The sequence below is a fragment of the Psammomys obesus genome, unplaced genomic scaffold (assembly GCF_907164565.1).
Source record: "Psammomys obesus unplaced genomic scaffold, mPsaObe1.curated_primary_1811, whole genome shotgun sequence".
NCBI lineage: Eukaryota > Metazoa > Chordata > Mammalia > Rodentia > Muridae > Psammomys > Psammomys obesus.
This window is the reverse complement of record NW_026590859.1, coordinates 5,268,051-5,288,585: the sequence shown is the minus strand read 5'-3', so window position 1 is coordinate 5,288,585 and position 20,535 is coordinate 5,268,051. Positions and strand designations below refer to the sequence as shown.

General features: G+C 45.7%; 1 protein-coding gene across 3 annotated transcripts in view; it reads right to left on the bottom strand.

The window, feature by feature from the left end:
* Window positions 1-764: 764 nt before the first annotated feature.
* The window catches only part of Kcnk2 (potassium two pore domain channel subfamily K member 2), a 166,870-nt gene continuing 147,099 nt past the window's right edge, over window positions 765-20,535 (bottom strand). For all 3 annotated transcript variants that reach the window (XM_055609260.1, XM_055609259.1, XM_055609261.1), the window contains exon 7: window positions 765-2,882. In XM_055609260.1, coding sequence (XP_055465235.1) covers window positions 2,565-2,882 — 318 coding nt within the window. In that variant the 3' untranslated portion in view covers window positions 765-2,564. The remainder of the gene's footprint in view (window positions 2,883-20,535) is intronic.

Below are 20,535 nucleotides of genomic sequence, written 5' to 3'. Positions count from 1 at the left end.
TACACATCTGTAGCTTGCCCAGGAAACTCAGGGTGACCCCATAAGAAAACAGAAAGGGGACCGGGGCTATCGTTCTGGGGTAGAACACTTACCTAGCATGCTCAAGGCCCTAGGTTTAATCCCCAGTCCTGAAAAAGGGAAGAAAAGGGAAAAGGAAAAACGATAAGTGGTCAATATTTGGGGCAGAAAGTCTAGAGGACTGGTTGGCAGCTGTCTTCAGCGCTACCCAGATGTTTCATTATTTCTTTCTACAAATAGTAGCTTTGTCTGTGTTCGTTATCCAGACTATGTCAATGTCAAGGCAAGTTCCAAAAATGATGTTAACACATGTGATAAGATGTAGCACAAATAATCCAGAGTTTGATGATATTTCAAATACCATCTTTCAAAAAACTACAGTCTATTTTCTTGGGGTCAACACTCGCCAAGGAGTGCAGTGTGTGCATTTAAAAGCAGCAGTATTACCAGTCACAAGTACTTATGAAGAAAGGCATAGAAGCACACGCCGACAGTTCCAGCACTCTTGAGGGGAGGGACCAGAATGGCTACTCTGTCTTTAAAAAATTGGCAAACGTGAGCTGTCCAGTCCTTTGCCTACGATGTGTCTGTGTGCAAGGCCCCAGCCTCAACCACCACCAAGCTGCTCCAAACCATTTCTTGGCTATTGTGAATAAAGAAACAGCAATAATTAGCAGGAAAACTGCCACTCATCAAATCCTCTGGGGACTGACATTCTCACAGTATACAGGAGACGTGGAAAGAGCTGATTTTAAATACAAACTTTATTTGTCCGTCCGGTTCACAGTTTATACATGGTGCATCCCACCATATCAGTTTTCAGAATGGTTATTGAAGAAACGGGTGTAGCTTTCTTTATAATGGAGCCCGACTTTCTAAAGTTTTGGTTAGAACTTTTATAGGTTTATAAAAGTACTCTCTGCAAGCTAACTGGATATTTACATTTCAGCTTAAATTTAAATTTTGGAAAATATGAATCTTTTAGACTTTTTAAACATCCTGGGTTTATTTCTTAAGACTTTAATCTGAATGCCAGTTGTTCACATATGCCCATCCCTCCCCCAAGAGGAAAAGAAATCAGTTTTGCAATTACATGTAGAGGAATCATTTTCCTTCTGCACTTTAAAAATTATATATACAGTGTTCAGTAGATATGAGTATGAAAATAAAGGAAAGGGTAGCAGTTTGGTAGATACAGGTACTGAGATTTTTTTTCTGAATCTTGAAACATCCAAAAGAATTATAGGCTATAAATTTAAATTAAATGAATCGTCAGTCTTCTCTTACCTTAAAAAAAAAAATAACTCTGGGGATTAAATTGTGCTACTCAGCATTTTCTCTCCTGTTAGAGATGGTGTAGGTTGGCAGTCTGCGTCTTTCCGTGTGCAAAACTCACAGTGATCCCGAGTCCAGCATCTGTGCTGGAGAGGGACGCTAGGGGGGCTGGGGCTGACCCCCCACTTAAGGGCATCACCCCATCCTCCACTTTGGCAAGAACCACTCAAGAAAAGTATGTAAGCCTTCTACACCTTGTGGGCTATTCCGAGCTGACAGTGAGCCGCTCATTAGCAAATACACATAACACTTGGCTTTGCTATGTTCTTTTCAGCAGAACGAGTGTGTACCAACAGCCTGAAGTCACCTTGCAATACCAGTGTGGACAGCTCTCTTCCATGAGATCACTTAGACTGTAGACGTACGTGCTCGTGTCTTCTGCCTTTAGAAATGACTAGTTAATAGTAAGTGATAAATCCCCAATACTGCCAGGAAAAAAGGGGCTGTGTGGAAGCAGCCAAGGTTGCCGGCCTGGTAGTTATTACTCTGTACATATATATAGATGTACCATTGGTACCCCAGTCAAATAAATACTCAGAGGGGCCTTCCTGCCTTCCTTTCTCTGCAGTGCCTGTGACGCCAGAGCTTCTGTGTTGCTTCTGTGTTGCCCGTGGCTGGCATCTGTTTCTTCAAGCTACACATGGCTTCCAGCACGGTAAGGTATGCGGGAGGGGGTGTGAGAGATAGCAGGGGCGAGCCCAGGGTGAGGACAGGGCAGGAAAACCACAAGCCCACCAGAGGGGTCTTGTTTCTTCATAAGATAAGGCACTGACAGAAAATTTCTTAGGTAAAAGGCTGCGTAAGAACTTCTTGCCATTTACAGAAAGAAATGTCATCCCTAAGCGGTCAGTATCCAGGCTCAGTTAGGTGAACCCTGAAAAACCAAGGGCTGATCACTACCGAAGCATTCCAATTCTTTTCAGAGGCCTTATGGCACGTTAGGGAAGAGGGGGAGGGGAACAGTCTGGGCACGAAAAGGCATCGGACACTGCCTGTCCATCACTCGCCACCGGGTGGACGGCCTGGGCCTCCCCAGAGCGCTGCCTCAGAACTCCATGCTCCCTGCCTGTAAGGTGACCAGAGGGCTGTACCTATGTGCTTTCCCCGTGAGCTCATCTCGCACAACGCTTAAAGGCTACCAGCGACAGTCACCGAGAGCCTGGAGACGCCCTCCCCGCGGCTCCACCCCAGACTCCTCCTGAGAGAGAGCGCTACTTCATGTTCTCGATGACGGCTATCTCGTCGCCGGCGCGGTGCGGCGTCAGGCCGTTCAGGTAGATGCTCTCGGCCTTCAGCAGGGGAGGCGGGACGTCCCTCTCGCTGGTCAGGTGGTTCACCGACAGGGTCCTCCGGCAAGGAGTCAGCTCCTGGTGGTGGCTGCCCGCCAGCTCCGCCGACAGCTTCCTCTTCACCGACGTGGCGCGCTGGAACTTGTCGTAGATCTCCACGCTCAGCCGCCTCCTTGTTTCCTTGAACTCAGCCGTGACGTTGGCTGTCCACTCGGCGGCGTGCGCCCTGAACTCTCCCACCTGGAGCACGGAGGCCAAGAAGAGAGAAGCAAGCCGTCAACACCGGGAGCTAGAGCCTGGGCAAGCCTTGTTTTACTTGGGGGATTTATGGAGAAGGCGTCTGCGCTCTAACAGTGACTGTGATGGCCGTACAGACAGTCGGGGTCCCACAGAAATAGCTCTGAAATATTATGAACATAAACTTGATAAATAAATATATATTTATAAGGCCTTAGGCACACTTACTTTTTGTGCAATAGTTCCTGTCATAAAATAGCGAACACCGAGTCAGGTTCAGCGGAGAATATGTAACTTGTGATCCCAGAACTGGGGAGGCTGAGACAGTTTCTGGCCAGCCAGCTTAATGTGGTTTGAGAGCTCTGTGCCAGTGAGAGCCCCTGTCTCGTGAGTGAGTGAGTGAGTGAGTGAGTGAGTGAGTGAGTGGATGTAGAAGCCACCCGAGGACCATCTGAAGTTGACCTGTACACATCTTCATACACGCCTGCTCACGTACACGACGTTTCAAATGTTACCAAAAGGAAATCTTTAAACATCTCCCTAAGTCCTTGGGGTGTTGTCTATGACTGTCATCAGCCTGTAACTTCAAGGACTGTGGTAGCACGGCTGAGGAAGAGAATGGAGTGTTAGCCCAGGGACCTGGTAGCAAGATCCAACCTCCTTAGGGATTCTCAGCATTTAATTGAGCAAGAAGATACACTCTCTCTGCACTGAGGAGGGCAAGGTTGGCAGTTTCTTCAGTGAGTACCTGTGGGGGGCAGAGAAGCCAGTGCACCGACCTGGTCTACCCGGGGTTACAGAGGTGTCAGCCTAGAGCGTGGCTGAGAAGCCATGACCTTCACCAGCTTCAAGGACCTGTGCCTCGAGAGTACGTAAACCGTTTTCTTTTGACGGTCAAACACTTTCTTAAGTTCTAAGCACATACTTTATTTATCAAAAGTCAACTGTTAGCATTTTCACTGGCTAATTGTCTGTTGTTTCTAGCTAGACTATAAGCTGCTGATATATATACCCCACACACCAAGTACCTGGGATGTGCCAGAGATTCAATGAATGCCTGTTAGGAAATAAACACATCACTACAAGGCACATCCTCTCAACCTGGCATATCGGTGATAAAAATTAATGGCATGCAGCCCACATTGCTGGTTTGGTTTTTTCTTTCCCTGTATTTGCTAACCTTATTTTCTTTCTTGTCCATATTTGTAAGGGAAACAAATTGCTTTTGCAATTGGCTGTATTTCACACCGTTCTGGGCCTCTTTCCATGCCAGGGCCTATTTCCCGTCCTGATGTCTGTCGGCTGCCTAGCGTTCATCAGCATGATGGGAGCATCAGGTGTTGGTGTGTTGTGTCCCCCAAGGCTCATGGTTTTGAACACTTGGTCCTCAGATGTTGGCACTGTTTGAGAAGGTCGTGGGACCTTAACAGGTGGAGTGGGGGTGAGGGGTGGGGGGTGGGACTTAGGCCTTTATAGCCTGATCTTACTTCCTGTCCCCTCTCTGCTTTCTGTCTGCCAGTGCAATACAACCAGCTGGCTGATATCCTGCTGCCATGCCTGCTCCATCATGATATGTATCCCACTTCAACTGTGGTCCCCAAGTAAGCCTTCCTTCCCCTCCCTTCTTATTCCCTTCCCTCCCCTCTCTTCCCTTCCTCTTCCTTCTTCCTTCCCTTCCCTTCCCTTCCTATTCACTCCCCCCTCCTCCCTCCCCTTCCTCTTCCTTTTCTTTTCTTCCCTCCTTCCTCCCTTCCTTTCTTCCTCCAGCCACTTAGTCATGTATTTTGTCACAGGCGACATAGCAAGTTGTGAAGGAACAAACAGGAAGGCCGTGGCCGTGTGTGATAGCGTTTTGGTGGGCGCCTGGGTGCCGGAAAAGTGGCACCTAGTGAACCTTGCTGGCCCACATCTTTGCTAAAGTTTCTTGGCTGTTACTGCAACTGGGAGCACAAAAACAGTGACTAGTTTTTATTTTGCAGACACAGGATTTTTTTCTCTGATTTTACTAGAGAACCAAACCCCAAGTATGAAACCTCACTCTACCTCCTGGCCACTACTGATCTTTGTTTCTCAATGTCTCTTTAGTATAATGTTCTTCAGTATAATGTTCTTTGTGCATTAAAGACAAAAATAGAACCTCCTTATACAGAGTTATAACAATCCAATAGAGCAGTATCCCTGGAGAAGCCATGGTGGGCCAGTGCGCACATGTGAACACACACACACACACACACACACATACACACACACCATATAAACATCCAGGATATGACATAATCCCACACAGAACAGCATTAATGAAGATCAATAGCTCTTTTTACCGAGTTCTGAGAATTCTTTTCAGGCAGAATTCTTGGCAGCCCCACTAACTCCTTTTTTGCATACCCATACACAAACTCTGCCTTTCCACGTCAGAAGCGGGGCTGATTCTTGGCACATCTCCTCCCCCCAGAAAGCTAAGTACCTCAACTCTGTCTTCATTACAGCTTGAAAGTGAAGGGGTCCTGAAGGCCTGGGAAGAACACAACACTCTCCTTGGCCTTTAACTGAATGATCTCAGGAAGCAAATTTCACAAAGTCTCCAAGACCTCAGACAGGTTGCTAGTGACAGGGAGAACTCTGTAAAGCCAGGAAGTCCTGCAACCAATTAGGAAAATGGCAACAGCAAGGAGGCTTTGTGTCCGAGAGTCCCTGGCTGCTTGTCTCTTATTTAGTTGTACTTGATGTCTGGCATCGGCGGGTATTTCTTCCCACTGTGGGGAATCTGCTTTTCCTAATTTCTATAGGAATCCCCAATGGTAACAAACAATCTATGATTGATAAATATAATGAGGACAGTCTTGATCTGATGCCCAAAGGGAGCTTCATTATCGATAGTTCTAAGACTAAAAACCTTTCTGAGAAATGCAAGAAATTGACAGTAGAAAGCTACCCTACAGCTGCTGATGTTATTAGGGTGAGTGTATACGGCTTGAATCCCTAAGGGAAGCAATGTATCAACTCATAAAAATACATCCTTGGGCCATCCATGGCACATGCTCTCTCTTGATTGTGACTGTCTTCTCTGTTCTTTATGGTAGTGGGCTCAGGGAACGGAACTGCCAACCTTCATGCTCAAAATATGGAGGAAAAAGAAAACCAAAACATCAAGAACCAAATTAAGGCATGCACATGAAAAAATATTATCCCATTCCTTAACAAAAAGAAGAAATTGTTCCCCTTTCTTAAGAAAGAAAAACTAAACAGTAACTTTATATGAGCCTCACAACATATTCATTAACCATCAAACAACACAGTGCCCTAAACTGCAGAATCCTTTTAACACCGAGCAACTCATATATTCAGGAGGTAAATGTGCTGTATTAAAAAAAAAAAGATTAAAATAAATGTTGGGGTTAGAGAGCTGGCTCAGCAGCTAAGAGCACTTGCTGCTCTGGCAGAAAAGGCAGGCTTTGCTCTCAGCACCGACATGGTTGCTCACAGCCATCCACAACTCCAGCCCTGGGATCTGTGCTCTTCTGACCTCTGTAGACAGTGTGCTTGTGTGGTGCATGTACGTACATGCAGACAAAATACCTGTACACATAAAAAACATTAAAATGATGTTCCCCAGCACATCAAATAGATAAATGAATTTTTGTTATCTGAAATGTTTATACCTATAGTGTTCTAAAAATTTTAAATGAATCTTCATGTATTAAATTGGTTTTGTTTTATTGGATTAAAAAAAATCTTGTAACAGCTTAAATCAGTGGTTCTCAACTTTCCTAATGCTGTGACTCTTTTAAAAAGTTCCTCACGTTGTGGTGACCCCAACCATTAAGTTATTCTCATTGCTACTTTATGACCTTAATTTTGCTATGGTTATAAACCATAACATGAATATCTGATATGCAGGATATCTGATATGTGATCTCTATAAGAGAGTCATTGGAATTCCAAAGGGGTTGTGACCCACAGGTTGAGAATTCTGGCTTAAATAGTATTTCTTCTCCCTTTGACAGAGCAGTGTACATTGTTTAATGGCAAAGCTGAAGGTCCTGAACCATGGATGTTCCTCAGTGTGGGCATTTACTCACAAGCCTTCTCCTGGATGCCATGTGTTCCTAGCTTTCCTGTCAGTCTCACAGTCTCTGACTGATGACAGCAAGGGCAGTAATGGAAGGTTACACCTGGCCCTTTCCTCTCAGACGGTCACTAAATTTCCTGGCCCATTCCCCTGTCCTTAACTCACCAGACCCCCACGGGTGCAAATGCCATCGCTGCCGGAACTGCCCCAGTTCTGCACCATCATGGCGGTGTGCTAACAGTTCAGATCGGGCCTCTGCATCTGCTTTCCTCCCTGTTCGTTTTTCTCTTCCCTTAACTTGCCTTTGTTCCTTGGGGCCCTGGTCTCTCTTCCTGGGAAGCCTTGCCTTTCCATTTGTCAGTGATCATATTCCTGGTGTCTCTTTGGTTTGCATTTCTAGGTCAGATCTTCCCTGGACTCATAGCATCCAACTGACTGTTCCGTGGGCATCTCACTCCAGATGACGTGATGGCATGGCAAACTCCAGGTCTCCTGGAGACACTGCTGGACCTCTCACGCCTTAGCGTTTGAAGCTCCACACCATCACAGCATCTGCAGCCATTAAGGCCCCCTTCTCACCCCTCCCTCTTCCTCTTGCTTGGCCTGGCATCAAAATGCCCACAGTTCTTACAGCTCCTTCACATCAGCCCCCCCCATGCTGTCACTGTCTCTCCCAAACCACCCCAGAATCTCCCAGCATCCCCTGCTCCCTCAAACACATTCCCCATGCAGCCACCACGACATTCTGTAATAGTCAGACTCTTCCGAGGATCTCATGCAATCAGGGGCTTGCCTATTCCTCCAGACTAAAGTCTAAATGGCCGCCCTCTCTAGAAATACCAGTAGGATCTCTCTGCATATTTCTTTCAGCTATACTTGCTTTGCTTCCTGGACTTGCCAATCCCTTAGTCCAGAGAATAATGTTTCCTTCTCCCTCTGGGATAGTTCCTGTTCACAGGGAACTGAATATCCTCATGAAGCCATTTCCCAATCCCCTAGAATACATTTTGATCATCTCTGTTTGTTCCTGGGCTACTCTGTACACTCTGTCCTTCCCTCCCAGTGCTCTTGGTACAACGTGTTACAATTGTCGGTTTAATTTGCTTATCTGGCTTCAGGACAGGAGACAGGTTTTGACTGCTGGGTCGTGCTGGGCAGTTCCAGCTTCTGGAAGAGTGTAGGCATTGAGAATGCAGTCAGTGTCAGGTGCACAAATCAGGTGAATGAATGGTAAAGCAACAATCAGATTCTTTATACATAATCAGGTAAAGGGGGTCTGTTTCAATCTGATAAGACATCTCGTTCCTCTCTGCACTGGGAGGCAGCTTATGAGAAGCATTCTTGCCTAGGCAGGTCTGCATAGTTAAGGTCCAGCATGTTTCCTCAAACCCAGTTTCTAAGTTTCTAATCATCAGAATGCCAGGTCTGCACAGAGCCCTCTAACCAGACTGCCTTCTCACTCTTCCACTTACCAGTCCCCTGTCCATTTTCATAGCTCCAGCTGCTTTGCATGACCATATCCTGCAAGCATTCCCAGACTCTGGCCTTCCTTGTTTGTGCTGGTTAGTAGTGGGCCCGGTAGGACTTTTCCAGAGAGGGAAGAGTCATTCAGAATGTTGATGGAGCCATCTTATCGTGGGAGGGGGCTTTGGGGACAGACTAAAGACAAGGTAAAAGGCCAAGCCAGATGAGCTCCAGCACGTGTCTCTCTGTGCTTTCTGTGTGTGGCAGCCACACAGCTCCATGCTGTGCCTCCCCCAGCAAACTGAGATCCAGGAAAATGCCATCCCTCCTTAACTGAGATCCAGGAAAATGCCATCCCTCCTTAAACTGCCTCACAGCAGGTATTTTATCACAGCAGCGAGAAGAGTAACTGACTCACTGCTCTTTTCTTTAACAAGCCAAACCTCTTCCTCAGCAACTGGAGGCATTTGCTTAGACACTAAGGCCTCTCAGGACAGCAAAGCATCGTAATGACAGAATCCTGGGCTGTTCGCCTCTGCTGCAGTGGTCCAAAGCCTATGCCTTCTGATTCTTTGTGTTATCCCGCTAGGAAGACTAACACTAGGAAGACCCAAAGAACTGCAGTAATGTATTTTTAAAAGCAAGCACTTGCAGTATTTTATCATTTTTAGGGTAAGTTTCCTAAATTGCCCGATTGACAGAGTGGATGCTGGACAGCTCTTTTGGATGTTTCCAACTTAGAAATTCTATAGGAGGCTTGACCGTGTTCACAGGGAGTAGTTATCACTCTGTTGGCTCCCAGCATCAATGAGGCCGGCTCCTTGAGAGCCAAACGTGCAGCCTCTGGTTCCGTGAACACTCGGTTGGCAGCATCTATGACTGTGCTCGGGAAAGAGGAACCCAGAGAAATCCACCCATTCCCCACCTTGACGGGATGCCTCAGAGGTCGGGCGCATTTTGGAACTAGCAGAAAGCTGTTGCCTGACAGCCTCCCGTGTGAACACTAGGTCCTGCATCCTGAGGCTGACAGTTGCACACTGACCAGCCCAAAGACAAGGTAGCCCAGAAACCTGAGGCGGCATGCAGTTGCTCAGTACATCCTAAGAATCAGAACCAATTCTAACAGTAAGAAAATGTTCATATCCTGTGACAAAGGCCAATAACTTACAGAAAGCACATTCTGATCAAGAGTTTCTGGCAAAGAGGAAAAAAATAAGCATATAGGAAGCCATACTCCGAACAGAGCAGAGTATGACATAAGGATGTCACTCTTTTCTATTGCCTGTGAGAACTATATTCTACTACTGTGCTAAGAAGGAAATAAAATTGTTTCAAAACTCATTATTACCATATACAAAAATACATGCATATAAGCAAACGAATTTAAAGTACATAAAATGGTAACTGGATTCTAAGAACTGGGCGTCTCCTAATACGTCACGTGTTGGGGTTTGTGTTGCTCTTTGGAAGGTGTGAGAGGCTCACTGTGATGTTGCTTCCTTTGCAGTCTCCCCTCGGTGCCAGTATCTGTCAGATGAAATACGCTGCAGAGCCTTCATGCAAACCCTGGAAGTGGGGTCCTCAGACACTTTTCACTTGCTCGGTACAGCCTCAGCTTCAGAACTGGATACAGTTGAAATCTATCTGACCAGGGAATCTCTCCAACCAGGATATCAACGCGCAAAACCACGGCTTGGTGGAATCTTTAATTTTTAATGTTATAAAGTAAATTTAAAAATGACTGAAATCTGTCGGAGTCCAGACTTCGGAACCGTAACTCAGCCGTGTTTACTAACGTGCAGTTCATCACCCTTCCACTCTGTGCAGCAAGAACATTCCTCGGCCTGACTTTTGTGGCTGTCTAAATGAGTTTGCTTCTCCAAGTCTCGCCTCTCTCCAGCCAGTCTTCTCTGGGAGGCAGGAAGCCCAACATGGTTTCAGGGAACTTTCCAGTCATGGAAATCATTTTCAAATTAAGCTTTTGAAAAGTATGCTCTTTGTAAGTTCTTGTTAAAGAGATTCTTTTCTTCCAAAAAGTTCTACAAAGTGCTGGCTGCGTATTCCACAAGAGCAGACAAGCAGTTTCTCGGCAGCAGAAAAGAGAATCCATTTTCGAGAGGTAGAAAGTTGAGTATGTTTTTAAGAGGTGATGATTCTTTGCCTTCTAACCTAATTTTTTAGCCATGATGTTATGGAAAGAAAAATTTCCCATCCTGCCTTTTACTTCCCCTTCTGCTTCTCCATTGCTGGGCAGAGACAAGAGAAGCAATTGCTTTAACATGGCCATACCCCCTCATTTTGGTGAGTTTAATGGAAAACTATCTCTCCCCCAGAATGTTCTTCTCACCAGCATGGCCTACCAGCATGCCACTGCTGGACCTCAGCCCAGGTGGCTTCCTAGAAGCTCTCCAGTATTCGACAGTGTAGCCTCCTGAGTCCCGTTTGTGATACAATTTAGCAACTAGTCACCAATAAACTACACATGGCTTGGTTTTAGCCCTGCTCTCTGATTCCCCTGTACTAACTTGGGAAACTCATAAAATTTAGAATAGTTCTCAACAAAACGGTACACTTACCTTGATCATGTAACAAACACTTGAGTAATTCAGAGCCAACTTCACATTATCTTTTCAGTGGTTACCTTCTTTATGTCCACTCAGCCACAAAACATTCCAAACCCCCTAACCACATCACGAGAGCCGCTATGCTTCCTCCAGAGTTCTCTGCTTCCATGTTCCAGCTGCTTCCCCAACCCGTCTGCCCCATTTGAGATCCTACAGTCTTTTCAGTTTCAGTCATGAAGAGGAAAATGCAAATTTACCAATGATTTTGTTTGGTTTGGTTTTGTTTTTTTGTAGACAGGGTTTGTCTATGTAGCCTTGGCTGTTCTGGACTCATTTTGTAGACTAGGCTGGCTCAAACTCAGAGATCCTCTTGCTTCTGCCTCTCAGAGTGGTGGGATCTCAGGTGTGTGCCACCATGCCTGACTGATTTGCCAGTATTCTAAACTGGCCCTCTCCTCAAGATGAGCACCTCAGTTCCAGGTCTGCCATGACCTGTAGTGGGCTTCAGATGGAAGGTGTGGTGTCTTGGAACATGGCAGACATCTTTTATAGCTCCAAATCGAGGAGCAGGGATCCCTTGTTCCTCAGGGTTCTCAGCAGGTGTCCCACTGATTCACAGCCTTCTCACATTCACCATGTGCAAGGCCATTCCCTTCCTTCCCTCCCTCCTCTCGTCAGCCTTCCTTCTCACCTTCTTTCGTCTTTCCCTCATCCTCCTCTCTTTTTCTTCTTTTCTAGTCTTATAATGTTCCTGTAGTCATCTTTTCCTTACACAGCCTACCGTGCCTTACCTAAATTTTATCCTAGTTGGTTTTTGCTTTTGCCTCTCAAATGATCTTCCTGAGTAGCAACCAGCATGTCAGCCAGCCAGTCTCCCTCCCAGACCATCCATGGATGAAGAATTTCTCCCTGTAATTCTTAGGTGTGTTCAGTTACCAGCACCTGTTTCAAATACTGGGCAATACCTGTGGGCATCAGCCTGTATCTACACTCTGGTCTCCGCTGTTGGTGTGGACATGCTAACACAGAACTTGTCTCTGAAAAGTCCTTAACACCCAACCCTTAGGACTTGGTAATAACCACGAAGGAACCTTCATTATCCAGAATGAGTTGGCCAGGTCTGCCCAGGCCTTGACTAGCATTCTTCCTGTTCCTTAGATGGTGAGATCATAAAATAATGTACTTTTCTCGGCACTCAGCTGCTCACAGACCTTAACGCATCGAAGAAAGTTAAGGATTAAAAGCAGCCAGCTGGGCTGAAACTCATCCCTCTGGTTCAATGTGTAAAAATAATCGGAAGCCTACTTTGCATTCCATTTTCAGAGACTGCCAAGATGTAACTCCTAACAATTAGCTTTATTCAGTTTCTGAAGTATTGACATTTCATTTTATTGCTGAACAGTACTGTTAAAAAGAGCAATTTAAATTGTCTCTTTACCAACCAGGTTAAAAGCCCTCCCAAACCTAAAAGGAAGGCACAAGTGTCACCTTATTCTGACACAGTGGTATGCAATTCCCCCCCACCCCGGTTCAGGAGAGTTTATGTAATACTCATAGAGTCTCCTTAATACAAACTACCTTTCGTAGTTAATATTTCCATATTAATATTATGCTTATTACAATGCATAAGGACTAGGAACAACAGCATGAATTTTTGTTTTTTAAATACCAAATACCTTTTAAATTCTCCCTGATGCTCTAAAATTAGGGTTTCTGTAGCAGCCTGTTTTAGGGAGCCCATCAAACTTATATAACATCTTACTCCATTGTACAAATTGGGACATTGAAATATATAAAACAGTGAAAGCAATTGTGTCCTGTTTATAAAATTCTACACAGTTATACACCGAGTTGTAGAAATTAGATATTTGCTTAACTATCTGTCAATGCCAAAGCTGTGTCAGAACCATGGTGAGCCGGTGGGGGGTTGGGATGAGGGAGCAGAGGCAGGACTCTCCTTACTGTCTGTGTTCTTTTTTTAAATTACAATTTATTCACTTTGTATCCCAGCTGTAGCTCCCTGCCTCATCCTCTCCCAAACCCGCTCTCCCTCCCTCTTCTCCTCCCATGCCCCTCTTCAAGTCCATTGATAGGGGAGGTCCTCCTCCCCTTCCATCTGACCATAGTCTATCAGGTCTCATCAGGAGTGGCTGCGTTGTTTTCCTCTGTGGTCTGGTAAGGCTGCTCCCCCATCATGGGGAGGTGATCAAAGAGCCAGCCACTGAGTTCATGACAGAGACAGCCCCTGTTCCCCTTACTAGGAAGCCCATTTGGGCACTGAGCTGCCATGGGCTACATCTGTGTAGAGGTTCTAGGTTTTCTCCATGAATGGTCCTTGGTTGGAGTATCAGTCTCAGAAAAGACCCCTGTGCCCACATTTTTTGGTTTTGTTGTTCTCCTTGTGGAGCTCCAGACCCCTCCAGGTCTTTCATCTCCCCATTCTTTCATAAGATTCCCTGCACTCTGCCCAAAGTTTGGCTAAGTATCTGTTCTGATACCCTACTGGGTAGAGTCTTTCAGTGGCCCTCTGTAGTAGGCTCCTGTCCTTTTCCCTGTTTTCTCCCTCTTCTGATGTCTATCCCATTTCCTTTCTAAATGAGGCTTGAGCATCTTACCCAGGGTCCTCCTTCTTGATTAGCTTCTTTAGGTGTACAGATTTTAGTATGTTTATCCTATATTACATGTTTAATATCCACTTATAAGTGAGTATATACCATGTGTGTCTTTCTACTTTTGGGATACTTCACTCAGGATGATCTTTTCTAGTTCCCACCATTTGCCTGCAAATTTCATGATTTCCTTGTTTGTAACTGCTGAGAAGTATTCCGTTGTGTAAATATACCACAATTTCTATATCCATTCCTCAATTGAGGGACATCTGGGTTTGTCTGCATTCTTAAAGGCTGGCAGCAAACGCCAAGTAAAAAGTAATGACCCAATGAGGGAGTTGGTTCAAACTTACAGGCATTCATCCTGAAATGAATCCATTCAATATGGATGAAATTGAATATTTAAAGCCACCTCAATATACAGAGAACCTAGACTTAATAACAGTTTATAACAGTTTATCCCTCCTCTCTAAAGAGTGTTTTGTATTCACCACAAGGATGTGGGAAAAGTCCAGGAAACATGTTTTCCTTCTTGTCTCTTTCTCTTCCCTTCCTACACAGTGTGCCTCAACAGGGAAGCGGAAGAGAATTTGGCAAATGTCAGCGCCCTGGGTTCAGAGAGGCTCCTTTGGCTCCACTGAATAAGTGGAACATCCACCCAAGAGGCTGCCCTGTGCTGGGTTTCAGTCTAAGACCGAATAGGAGGAAACCACAGAAGGAGCCAGCAGAAAGGATGGGGGACCAAGCAGCATGTGGGCATTTCTGTGAGGAGGGGCTACTGAGGACAATTAAAGAACTGTATACAAAGAGTCTATTCAGTCAGAAGCTAAGAGCTACAGAAACTGGGTATTTTATCTTTGACAAGAACAAGTTACAGATATTGAAAGGTGGGTGCTGGCTGGTGTTATGTCAACTTGACACAAGCTAAAGTCATCCGGGAGGAGGGGACCACAGTTAAGAAAACGCCTCCATAAGATTGTGTGGTAGGCAGGCCTGTAGGGCACCTTCTTAATTAGTGATTGATGGGGAGGGCCCACCCATTATGAGTGGTGTCATCCGTGGGTTGCTGGTCCTGAGTTCAATAAGAAAGCAGGCCAATCAAAGCATGAGGAACAAGCCAGGAAGCAGCACCCCACCACGGCCTCTGCATCGGCTCCTGCCTTTAGGTTCCCAGCCTGCTTGAGCTGCTATCCTGACATTGATGATGAGCAGTGATATGGAAGTCTAGACCAAATAAATCTTTCCTCCCCACGTTGTTTTGGTGTTTCACCCCAGCAACTGAAACCCTAAATAAGACAGGGTGAAAACAAAAAAGAAGCAACTCTCATGTATTAGATTGGAATTGGAGGTATTAACATCAACCCATGGCTTCCGAGATAGACAGACAAATCAATGGCTAGACACAGGAGTGATACATAACAGATGATAGGTAGGTAGGTAGGTAGGTATATGATAAATGATTAATAGATGATACATGGATAATCAAAAACAAATATGGAGAAATACTAGGTATCCATGTGTAAAAATATACTTTATCTTCATCTTCAGAGAATGCCTGGGCAGTGCCCAGCTAGCCCAGCCAGCAGAGTGTGAGGCTCTCAGAGAGGGCATAGGAACACAAGCGGTCCCATTAGCCAGCAATACCTAAGCCAGTGTCGCTAAGTACCACTACTCCCTTACAGGGAAACTCCTCTCCTTTGAGGAGGGCATGACTCCGGAGCTGGGCAGAGAAACTCCCCTGGAGTCTGGACCGTCTAAAATAAAGTGACAGGACTACGTCTAGGGACAGGCATAGCGAGGTGCTCCCACTGGAAAAGCCTCAGCACCTCGAGCATCATGAATAACGACAGTGACACAGGGCCAATGTGCATTCCCCGTGCCCACGGATGGGAGAGGTAACCTGTGTAGCTGTACTGACCTAACTGGCAGAGAGCTATGTACGGTGGCACATGCCTGTATTCAAGCACTAAGGAGGCTGAGGCAGGAGGAGTTCCATGAATCTTCAAGGGGAACCTGGGCAATGAAGAGGGTAGCGGGCCAGCCTGGCTGACATAGCAAGAGCTGATTTCAAACCATCAGGCAGTGGCTGGAAAGGCAGCCCAGGGGTTGAGAGCATGAATCGCTCTGGCAGAAGATTAGTTCCCAGCGTAAGCACTGGTGGCTGCAATTCCAGGAGGTCCAATACCCTCTGGCTTCTGAATGTACCCGAGTGCATGCAAACACACACAAACACACACATACACACATACACCTTAAAAACAATCAAATTGGTAATTAGATAACCTCCACACAAGGTTCGTTATCAATTACACAGGGAACGAATAATTTCAGTGAAGAAGTCCAGCAGATGGTGTTGTATACGACCTAGCTTTGACAGAGGCGGCAGGGAGAGTTGTCTCTGCTAGGTGCACACTAGGGACCTAGGTCTGTCTGCTGTGATACTTGTATTTCATCGGCACTCACAAGGCGGTCCTAGAACACACAGAGAAATACCACTGTGCTAAACTTCACACCATCACTGTGGCCTTTGCAACTCTTCAAGCAAAAGAAAGAATATTAGAATTTTACTTAAAATACATATGGACAGAGATGTTTTCAAGATAATATTCTGGGGTTTCATAAGCAAATAAATAAATAAAGTTAAGATTACCATTCAGGACAACTGCTGTCAAATTTAGGACTGGTGCAAGCAGAAGAAACGTTTCTGCCACTTTATCCATTCCCTGTTCCTGATTCGTGGAGAGAAGCCAGGGCTACTTTGTGTAGGGGAACAAATGTACGCTCATGAGTGTGTGTGTATGTCTGTGTGTTCACATGTGTGCATATGTGTTCATTAGGGATGTGTGTATGCAGGTGAATGTGCATGTGTGCATGCCTGTGAGTGGAGGCCAGAAGTCAGAGCCAGTGTCTTCCGGGGTCCCTCTCCACCTTGACTGAGGCAAGGCACACTGGTTAGTTTTATATCAAGCTGACACAAGCCCAGCTCGTCTGGGAAGAGGGAACCTCAGAGGACCATGGCTCCATCAGATTGACCTGTAGGCAAATCTGTGGAGCATTTTCTTGACCAAGAAATTTGGTTGACGTTGAAGGGTCCAGCCACTGTGAGGAGCCCAACCACCCTGGGCCAAGTGGTCTTGGATTGTGCGAGAAGGCAGGCTGAACAATCCTTGGAGAGGAAGCTGCTCAGCAGCGATCTTCCGTGGTCTGTTTCAGCTCCCGCCTCCAGCTTCCTGCCGTGCCAGAGTAGGTGGCTGACCTCCCTGCTGATGGACTGTGCTGAGGATGGGTTAGCCAGACAAACCCTTTCCTCCCCAAGATGCATTTGGTCATAGTATTTACCACAAAAACAGACATCTAACAGAGACACAGGGTCTCTCACCACACCTGGAGCTCATCAATTTGCCTCGGCTGCCCGGGTCCCCACCGCCTCCACGTCCCCAGTGCTGGCTTTACAGATACATGCCACCACCACAGCAGGCTTTATGTGACTCCCAGGATCAAACTCAGGTCCTCGTGCATACAGCATGCACCTCTGAGACTCACTCCTTTAGCCTCCTCTACCCTAAAGTTCTAAGAAGAAAATGTATGCCTTAGACATAACTGATGTGAGCAGGGACACCAGTCAGAAACCCACATCCCACAGCAGGTATTTGCTATTAGGATTTATGTTTGTTTGTGGTTTCCATTGAGGAAGGAAGACCTCAAAAGAGTGTGACGGCTTCCCAAAGAATAGGTGACTCGGTGAATGTTATGAACCTCTGCCACATATAATAAATTCAACATTGTGGTGTGTGAGTGTGTGTGTGTGTGTGTGTGTGTGTGTGTGTGTGTGTGTGTGCCTGTGTGAGGACTGCATTTCTAAAAGGGGAAGAACACACAAAGCACTCTATTGTGAAAGTGTGATTTTTATGCACTATGTCCAGCATACTATAGACACATTGTAGGTGCTTCATAAAATGGGCCAAAGCACTGTCTGTGGCTTGAAATGGACTTTGGAATGCCACAGAGAGACTGGCTGATGTCAGAGAGGATGGTATGGCCAACACAGAGTCCTGGGCAGAATGGCATGGCTCTTGAGGAGTTTGCAATACTGAAACCCACTGGGATGGGTTGTGGGAAAGAGTCCTGCTCCAATGGAGCTCACCATACACTGGACAAGTAATCACACAAAATAATGCAAACTCTTGTGCAGTAAGATTAAGACAAAGGTAGAGCCAGGGATGGTGGCACGCACCTGAAATCTCAGCACTTGGGAAATGGAGGTCGGAGAATAATGAGTTTGAGAATCAGCCTGGGCTGTAATATTAAGTGCAAGGCCCATCAGGGTCTATCCATCTGTCTGCCAGTATGTCTGTCTGTCTGTCTATGTGACAAAATAAAGACTTCCATGAGCTCCTGAAAGAAGGAAGAGTTTAGACTGAATTCAGGGATCTCTGCTGTTGGCAGGGATGTGGCGCCAGATCTGTGACCTGAATGACCCAGCAGGCTGACAATGGGCTCAAGGCCACCGCTCACACTGGAAGGGACAGGGCAGATGATGAAAAGGACTGGTACATGGTACATCACAGCACTGAGAGAAGGCCCGGGGGATCCCCTGGGCACACCTACAGGAGGAATCTGAGAACAAACAGAAACTAAAGTACGTGAGACTACCGACCATATAAAAGCCTTTCCACTCTGTTCCCAGAGCCACATAGACAATTTTAAAATACAGACTAACATGATCAAATCTGGATTAAAAAAAACTTCTTGAGTTGACAAAATGCCATTGGGCTGTGGAGTGGTAACACTTACTACACAGAATGACAAAGGTGGACTCCAAGAGCCCTGCACTCCTCAGAGCAATGGAGAGGGAACGGCAGAATTCCTAGGTGGAGCGGTGGTCAGGACACCCTTGCTTCACTGCCCCATCACAGTGACGTGTTACAGGCTCTGAGCTACCAGCAATGGGAAACAGATTTCTACACTGAATTCCCATCATGCCAATGAGGCAGACGTGACCTTGGCCACCTTATGTCCAACGCAATGGCTCTCCAAGGACAGAGCACTTAAAGATCAACTATGCATTTTTTTTCTTTAAATTTTATGCTCTGTTCTTTGATGACAAATGATTTTGCAAGATGCTACATGGTAGATAATTTGCAAGAAAAAAAGTACCACATTTACTCTCTTAAGAGACATGAGATCCATGAAACACAGGCTGATGTTTATTTTAATATGTGTACACAGGAGGAGAATATTTTTAGATGAATGTGTGGAAAATGACTACTATCTATGTTCCAATATAGGGGGTGAACTTATAAAATCATCTTTAGGAAGCTTGGAAGAAGGGTTTTAGACTGAAAACCTCTCAAAGAAAGCTTTCAACAGATTTGAACGGAACCAGCCCTAAAAGCAAGTCTGATACTGGTGGAGACATACGTTTTTCAGCTCCATTTAGCAAAAGATGCTAGAAACTCAGCGTAATATTTAGGAGACAAAGTCACAGATGCCCTTCTTTCATGAATCTGTGTATCTATAGATGTCTCCATTGTCATATACGACAGCCATTAAGATAAAAATCAACATAAACAGCCCTATAAGCAAAATGTGGGTTTGATATAACACCGATAAATCTATATCTAAGAATTAACAGAGTGTGTGAATCACACTGCTGTCATTACCAAGCTTTACTGAGAACAACAAAGCTTCTTTATTATGAAACAGTACAATTAAAATATGTGAAAATTAGCTGGTTGTGCAGTATGCATTGTCAATGCGAGTCGACGTGGCTCACCTGTCTAGGAGAGTTTACATAAAGGGTTGAACCAGGGGAGAGGCTGACACTGAGCGTGAGCAGTACCATCCGAAGAGTAAAGGGGGGAAGGAGAAAACCAGCAGGGTGCCCAGGGACCTGCATCTGCTTCTCGGACACCCTGTACCACCAAGGGATGAGCAAGCAGCCTCCGGTGCCAGCGAGAGGAGCTCATCCTCATGCCCACTTTCCTTCATGATGGGCCCTTGCCCCTGGACCATGGGCAAGAACAAATTCTTTTCCCTAAGTTGTTTCTGTCGGGTGTTTTACTGTAACAGCAAAAAGTAACTAATATATCTACCAGCATCTGAAACATAATGGAGGCATTAGAGGGATTGTTTTACACCCGAAAGCTGTTATGTGGAGCCTAGTATACCCTATACATATTTCCCTATACATTGGGGCATTGGAAATTCTATCCCAGGCAAAGCAGGTATGGATTTTATTTATCTATCTATCTATCTATCTATCTATCTATCTATCTATCTATCTATCAATCTATCTATCTATCTATTCATTCATTCATTTACTTGTCTATAGACATCACAGGAAAAGTAATTTCTGCTTCCCTGGAAAAACTAGTCTCAGATCAAGCACATTAGCAGACAGTACAGACGCTAACGGCCGAGGCGCAGCCGGCCCTGGACAGTGAAGTACACGGTAGCAGGTGCAGGAAAAGGGGTGCGGGAAGAGCGGTCTCTGCCCTGCTGCACTCTGGCTGCTGCTTGCAGAGGCTCACGCAGTCATCCCCTAACCAATGCCTTACTGGCTCGGAAATACTTTTTCCATGTTCTGACTGAACAGAGGCATGCCGAAGAGAATAGTCATGAGACCCAGGAAGAAATATTTTTCCAACTTCTTTTTCAAAGGAGAGCTTGCTTCCAGAAACTTCTCTTAAAAGTAAGCTTTCCAGGGACTGAAGATGGCTCAGAGTTTCAAAGCCTTTGGCTGCTCTTTCAGAGGACCTGGGTTCCAGGCCTAGCACCCAGGGAGAGGCTCAGAGAGCCGGGGTAATGTTGCCAGCACCCACTCGGAGGCTCACAACCATCTAGCTCCAGAGGCTCTGATGGTCTCTCTTGGCCTCTGTAGGTACCATAGGCACATGGTTCACATCCATACACGCAGGAAAAAATACCCAGATACAGTAAAGGAACAA